The sequence below is a fragment of the Zalophus californianus genome, chromosome 6 (assembly GCF_009762305.2).
Source record: "Zalophus californianus isolate mZalCal1 chromosome 6, mZalCal1.pri.v2, whole genome shotgun sequence".
Taxonomy (NCBI): Eukaryota; Metazoa; Chordata; class Mammalia; order Carnivora; family Otariidae; genus Zalophus; species Zalophus californianus.
This window is the reverse complement of record NC_045600.1, coordinates 142,035,687-142,043,185: the sequence shown is the minus strand read 5'-3', so window position 1 is coordinate 142,043,185 and position 7,499 is coordinate 142,035,687. Positions and strand designations below refer to the sequence as shown.

Below are 7,499 nucleotides of genomic sequence, written 5' to 3'. Positions count from 1 at the left end.
GATGTTGCACTTGGGGTCAACTGCTACTGCTTGGGTTGGCAGGACAGAGCAGAGATCCAGAGGAGCCTTCCCTTTGACAACATCCTAGAATTGTCATGCCAGCCCCAGGTGGGCCATGTCCAGATCTCCTACTGCCTACAGACCTCTTCCTGAGGAAGAAATAACTCCGTCTTGCTTTAGGCTACCATCAGGGGAGGGCTCCTCTATCAGTTCCAGTAACCACTGATCCTAACTGACGCACCACTGCTCTTGGGGTTCAGTGCAAATGTCCTTCCATGGTCTAGCCTCACCCCCTTCTGGACCTCGTAGTGTGATGCCACAGTGCCCTCGTTGACCATGCACTATCCACACGAGCTTTCATTCCATCCCTCTGTTACAGCCTGACACAGACCCTTGCATGGATTGTTCCTTCTGCCTGGTACGCTCTTCCCCTTCCTCTGACCAACACCCGTCTGATCTCAGCTCAAGCATCAATGCCTTCAGGTTGGCTCCTGAGAGCCCCAATCTAATTCGAGTCCCACAGCCTGCTGGTATTCTCTCCCATCGTTCTGCTTTGTAGTACTTAACACATATATTCGCCATTATACATTTATTGGTGTGTGTGTTTAATGTTTGTCTCCCCCACTAGACTGTAAGCTCTCTGGGGGAGGAGTCTATGTCTGTTTTGTTCATGGGTATGTACCCAGAATGTAGAATTGTTACATGTGATAGGCAGTCTATAAATCCTAGCAAAAGGATTTGAACAATGATGAGGCAGCTCAGTTCGGGGAATTTAAGCAGCAAGCTCCAACTCCTCTGGCTAGGAAAGCTGGGTTTGAACTAAAGTTTGTCTCCCTTGTTCTAAGCTTGCCAAACAACTTTTCCTTTCAGAAGAAGGGAAGAATTTGCTTTTCAGGCCAACACACGGGTCCAGTCTCCTGGATGGTTCAATTTCTCATTAAAAATCAGTAAGTTGGGTTTTTGGTGCACAAATCCCATTTTCTCATAAGTTTAATGAACGAGACAGCCTCCCTGAGTTTTAGGGTTTTGGCACCATCAAGTCATAAAATTGAGACCCAGACCCTGTCCCACACCACACTGTTGATCTGCCAATAACCAGAATCCACACCCAACATAGCTCAGGGGATGAGAGGCAGAATCAGATCAGGAAAAAGAAGAGTCACACCTGGAAGAAACGGTATGCACTAGCTAATACACATTGTCAGAAACTATAGGGAAAATGTGTGGAAGATTTTTGAAGGCTGTTTAAACAGACCAAGATAGGTGGAATATAATTTTGCTTCAGGTGATATTTATGGATATGTTTGCTCACCGGAGATCTACATGTAATGCGGAAGCTCAAACAGCTAGATACAGTTTTTAATCATTGCGGGGTAGGGGGTGGATAGTACAAATCTGGACCAAACGTTGACCCATGCTAAATTATATTAAAAAGACCAAATACCCAAGAAAGCAGGAACTCATGGATCTCAGGAGAAAAGAATGCTTTATTGGGTCCCTTGCATGCATCCAGCCCATCCACCCTCTCCCTGTCCTCCAACAGGACCCAGACGGTGGTCTTGCTCCTTGCTATGAGACATACATGGGCGAGGCTCTGCTGGCTTTCCTCTCTAGGCCTGGAATGCTGGTTGGGAGAGCTGCTGTGAAAATGAGCAGCCTGATCTCAGCAGCAGAGACAGATACAAGGAACAAAGTAGAGGAGTCATCGCAGTGGTCATGGGCATGGAAACCAGACCTCAAGCTGTGGCTAATCAACCACTGGGTCCCAAGAATGAAGACCAGACAGTCCCTAAGATATTACCTAGCTATAACCATAACTAAAGACTTCTGGTTGGGCAAACAGGTCTGTCTCAAGCTGCCAAGGTGGAGTCAAAATCTCCCACTAATTTCCAGACCTTCGGTGGAGAGTAAGCCAAATATCTCTGAAGGGAAACCTTATTTTAACACTTAATGCATATCGTGAACCTTCCTTGGCCTTCCCCCAAAGGGATCTGTGTCCATTTATCTGGGAACTATAGAAGGAAAAGAAAAATACCCAAACTTGGGGAGGGGAGTTCTGTAGGATACTGGCTCCAAGCTAAGTCCAATTTCTGGGGGCAAAAGAAAAGCATGTGGTCTCCCAACCAATGGGGATAATTGATAGACCAAATTTGCACCACAGTAGACAGTGGAATCTCAAAGCCAACCCAGGATTATTTTGAGTGAATAGTTGAAATGGATATATTTTGAAGGAGACATCCCTCCCACAATGGCACTCCGATGTGTGGGGTTAGAGCGACCATAGTGGGATAGGACAAGCACAAGCCATTGGAATCCACCCCCCACCAAAATGGTAAATCAAAAGTAGAACCGTATTCCTAGGGGGAATGTAGAAATCAGTGTAACTATCAAAGACTTGAGAGTGAAGTCATAGTGATTCCTACCACAGCTCAGCTTGACCAGTGCAAGACACCAAGAAGTCTCTGGATTGCTGTAAGCTTTCAAAAGTGATGTCTCCAACTGCAGGTGCTGTTCCAGAGATGGTCTTCTTGCTCAAGCAAATTCATCCAGCTCCTCACGTTTGGTATGAATCCTTTGCTCTAGTGAATTCATTTTTTTCCTTCTATTTTGATGAACAAAGAACTTCAGAAAGAGTTCATCTTCAGCTGAATATCATAGCTGACCAGCTCTGTGCCACCACCTGGCTCACAGGGACACTGCCCTCGCCACCACAGTGTTCCCTCACACTGACAGCATCATGCTGATCGAGCCTGGAGTCAGCAGTTTCTCTAGATGCCTTGATAAGACATATGTGAGTCAGAGGTGGGAGATAAATCATGTGAAAATGCAAAAAGAAAGGGGGGGGGTCTTGGTAAATTCCTGGGGGTTGAGGGGTCTGATCAGGTCAGAATATTTCCTCCATAATGTAGAACAAATTACCACATTTTTAATCCCTTACCACTAAGACCCAGTTCCAGGCAAAAATGCCATTTAGGGCATCTTGTTCCAAACCATGTACTGACTGACCTAGAAGACCACCTAGCTTTGGGTTGGGCCGAGAGCAAGTGAAGTTTCTCCAGCTGGGAGAATGGTTCGCCTACCAGGCCCCATGACCTGGCAGATCCAATGGTGCTTGAGGTGTCTGTCTGTGGCATATTGGGGAACCGTGGGGGGCCTGTGGCACAGCAGAGTGCTAATGAAGTTTGTGGCAAGTCCTAATAAGAAAAGTATGGCAGGGAAACTCAGGGTTCAGAACCAAGTGATTCTCCGGCCAACAAGTAACTACTATCCTTCTGAGACATGGCGCTCTGGCTTACCACTGAGCTCTGGGGGAGCCTAAATGCTTGGCTGCAGCACAGCAGAGGGCCATGCTGCCCCTCATGAACCGGGGTTATCTGATCCAGCCAGCCATAGTGAGCCATGGCCAGAAGCACTCCATCTTCAAGGGGAGGCTCCAGGATAGGGCTCTGAAGGCACAGGTAGGCCATGTGTGTGAATTCCTCACTCATTCTTCCATGCCCCCTCCTCCTGACCTGCTGCTGAGCCTCCCCTGAGTCTACACCTATCACTTCAAGAGGGCAGAAATCCGTCTCGACCACTATGGGCCCCATCATCTGGATTTGGATTTGCTTTCCTTATCCATCATGCCTCCCACCGTCAATATCCGTGGACTTATCAAATGCTGTAAACATCGCTGTCGCATCCCCACATAGTGCGTCCGACCAAAGAATGCATTCTACAGCAGAAGTAAAGTAAGGGGTTGATGCCTATGGCATTCACTCATCTGGTCAGGATGCCAGCAGTCCAGGAGCAGTCAGCTTGATAATATGGTGAGATGGTTTGCTGAAAACTCAGTGAGGGCACCAGCTGAGAAACACCACCTTGAGAGGTTGGGTCCGACCCACAGGATATAGCACAAGCTCGGAACTGACATGCATCTCCCGGTGTTTGTTCGCCCTCACAGGCTAGGAAGCAGGCGGAGAGGGGTGAGCTGTCTCTCCATCTCCGTGCCTCCCACACACCTGAGGGTTGGGACCAGGCTGGTGTAGAGGTGTTAGTCTCCAAGGAGACACATCCTCAAAATGTCATAGTAATACGTGAATTGGAAGCTGAGGCACACCCAGCTGTTTTGGGCTCCTTATAGCTCTGAGTGACACACAACAAGAGGTCATGGAGTAGTAGGATGGTTAACCCTATCGAGGGAAAACCTGACTGATGCTCCTTGAAGGGGGCAGGGCAGGGCCACCGAGGAGCCGCACTTCAGGACGGAAACTTGGGGTCACTCCAACAGGCAGAAAATCCCTAGTCAGAAATACTAGGTCTCATGACCTGTTCTGGAAATGGACTCCAGCCTTTACCGGTGCTTCCTTTCTTTCTGGGTTCAAGAATGTTGGTTGATGGGGCGCCTGGGTGGCTCAGGCGTTAAGCGTCTGCCTTCGGCTCAGGTCATGGTCCCAGGGTCCTGGGATCGAGCCCCGCATCGGGCTCCCTGCTCCGCGGGAAGCCTGCTTCTCCCTCTCCCACTCCCCCTGCTCGTGTTCCCTCTCTCGGTCAAATAAATAAATAAAAATCTTTAAAAAAAAAAAAAAGAATGTTGGTTGACGATGGTTAATTTTACTCCCCAGGTTGCAGAATTTCAAAATGGGATTGTGATAGAAGGGGGAAGAGTATCACTCGTGACACTGGACTTTGGAAAATGGTAGCCCCTGGACTTAGTCATTGGACGTGACTTTGAATGGTCTCCCCAAGTAGAGTGGGATTTACTCTTGGTTGTATGTGGGACAGTCGTAATACATCAGGTGGGAAGAACAGTGTGTGTGTGGGGGGGCGTCTCTTTGCTGCTGCCACCAAGTCCTTTTCTACCCTCCCCCTCTCCACCATTCGTCTGGAAAGAATCCCGGTCCTTTGGAAAACTGCCTCTGTCCCACTCCAGAGTGCCCCGAGCTCTAGGACAGGAATTTGAATCTCGAGGGAAGGGAGTCCCAGTGGCTGGTTGCTGCTGACCAGCCCATAGCAGCAGCTCCCGGAATGCAAGCTCTAGAGCCCCACTGGCTCCCACCGTCTCAAGCCGAATCGTTCAGCTCTTCCTTTGGCTCTGGGAGCTGCCGCAACACCCTTCCCACAAACCCTTTTTCCTTGCTAAAGTGGGTCTGAGTCCATTTCTGTTGCTCAAAGCCCAAGAAACCTTATTGAAAGTCTCTTTTGAGGCCACCTCATATATCTGTGCCTCCCACAGCTGTCAACACGGGGTCTGGCATGAAGGAGGTGCTCAGCATATGTCTGCTGAATGGACGGATGAATGAATGGATAACATTCCAACTCCCAGTTCACCAAGGCAATCTGGATCTGCAGACTGGGGCACATGAGGGCAAGAGGAAAAAGTGGGGAGAGTCCCCTGAGCACAAGAGGAGGTAGAGAAGTCAGAAGTGTCAAAACGGAGGGGCATACACGTCAGGCAAGGGAAGTTGTGGCATGGGGCTGTCGGGGAGTAAGAAGCCTCTGCAGCGTGGGAAGCAGGAAAGGGCCAGTGAGCAGCTGGGAGGCAGAGGCTGGCTGTTCCCAGGGCCGGCCTTGGGGCAGTGGAGACAGCCAGAGACGCTGGCCATTTCCCCAGAGCCTCCAGCTCTGCTCTTCCTTCCTGGGTTCCTTCCTTTGTGTTCCTCTTCCAAATGAAGGAACAATTCCAAAGACCTAAGTCCCCAGATCCCCATCAGCCCAGCTGGGCAAGCAGCACAGACTGTGTCACTGTGGTCACAAAGGCTGAGACTGAATGTCCATCCAGGAGCCAAAGCCTGGATTCATTTATTGCAGTGGGCCCAGGGGCTGTGGGGCACCCCCGGAGAACCTGCCTGGGGAGAGGGGGCCCTGACCCCGTACACCTACAACCACACCAGATGAGGGCGAGCAGGGTACACAGTGGCTGCCTTTATTGTGTTCCAAGGGGAGCAGGCTAGCACCAGACCCGTCCCGTCCCCGGCCTCCAGGAGGGGCTCTCAGGAAGGCCCCCAGGGTGCTGGGCCGAGCACAGCAATTCCTTGGGAGCCCGTATGTGAAGCCCCAGAGCTGGAGCCCCGGGATGAAGACCTGATGGCTGGGGCAGGCATCCTACTTCCCGGGCACAGGGACACCCTCAGCCCAGCCCGGGAGTGGACTGCATCCTTCCTCGACCTCCCCAGTGCGCTCCCCTTGGGAGACCAGGCCTAGCCCTCCTCCATCCCTGGTCTAGGGGGGATGTGAACTTCACTGTGACTGCCCATCTCTCCAGGAAGGAGCACAAGGTCCCTCTGAGCCAACACCTGCCCTCTGGCCGCAGCTGCTGACACGACCCTCATGCCGCCTCTCCCGCAGGGGCAGAGGGCCCGGGAGAGGCAGGGGGGTGCGGACTGGTGGGCAGGGTGCGGAATCAGGCTGGAGAAGGGCCTGGGCAAGGGGACAAGCAGAGAGGCAGCGAAGGAAAGGCAGCAGGCTGCCGGGCGGCTGGAAGCTGGGGATGGGAGATGGGGGGGGCAAGGGAGCGCGGGAAGCAGGTTGAGTGAGTGCCTGAGTGCTGGGGGAAGGAAGGGCATGAACACACATCACCAAAGACCACCGCACGAGAACAAGACAGGCTCTGGAAGTGTCCTGAGCCCCATCTGGGCTCAGTGACAGGTTAGTTGCAGGACACGCTGGGAGGCACGAGGCCAAGTAGCTGGAAGGAGAAGGCTCCCTGAGAGTCACCAGGCCAGACACAGCGCAGGATGCCCGAAGCCCCAAGGACAGAGAGAGGTCAGGGCCAAGCAAAGGTAAAGGGTAACCACTGGCCGGTGTGCTCCCAGAGTACGACATTCAAGGCAGGGTCTGGCGGGGCGGGGGGCTGGGTGTGGAGCTCATGCAGAGGACTCAGGGAGCCTCCAGCAGTGGCCAGTGTAAACTTCAAGGAGGGCCTAGGCCACCAGGCACGTGGCGGGGGCGGGGGGTCTGGGAGCCCCGGCTGACGGTGGCACCAGGAGAAGCCCCCCGGGTGCCACCATGCACAAAAGCCGTCTGATGAGGAGTGGATTGAGGAGAGGCTGTCGTGGCGCCTCCTCAGCGCACCTTCTCTGGTTAGTTCCGTAGTTCTGGAAAGTCTCCATCGCCTCGAGCTGCTTCCTTGTTGGTCTGCTGCTGGGTGGAGGCCCCCAGCCTCCTGTGGGGGCTACCGCAGGCCCTGGGCCTTGGAGCCGCCCTCTTGGGTAGGAGGCTGTCCCAGCAACTGGGTGGCGAGTGCCTCTGAGGCCGGAGGGGTGGCCTTGGAGCTTGGAGTACTCTTCCGGGTGCCCTGGGGACTGGGGAGGCCTTTCTTCTGGGGCTGAGGACTCAGCTGGCCGCCCTTCCTGCCAGTGGATGGACTCTTGGAGCCTTTGGCCTTGCCTTGAGGGTGGGCAGCCTCAGGGCCCTTGAGGGGTTTGAGCCCCAGCATCTCACAGAAGGGGTTGCACTGGTGGGAAGAGGCAAACTGGTCCAGCAGGGCAGGGAAACAGCTCTCCTTGAGGCCTTGGTAT

At 52.9% G+C, this 7,499-nt stretch overlaps 1 protein-coding gene across 3 annotated transcripts in view; it reads right to left on the bottom strand.

Moving 5' to 3' along the window:
- Positions 1-4,459: 4,459 nt before the first annotated feature.
- The window catches only part of ALPK3 (alpha kinase 3), a 50,909-nt gene continuing 47,869 nt past the window's right edge, over positions 4,460-7,499 (bottom strand). For 2 of the 3 annotated variants that reach the window (XM_027570883.2, XM_035728065.1), the window contains one exon: positions 4,460-7,499. In XM_027570883.2, the coding sequence (XP_027426684.1) occupies positions 7,154-7,499 (346 nt within the window). In that variant the 3' untranslated portion in view covers positions 4,460-7,153. The other variant, XM_027570885.2, reaches the window with a different exon arrangement.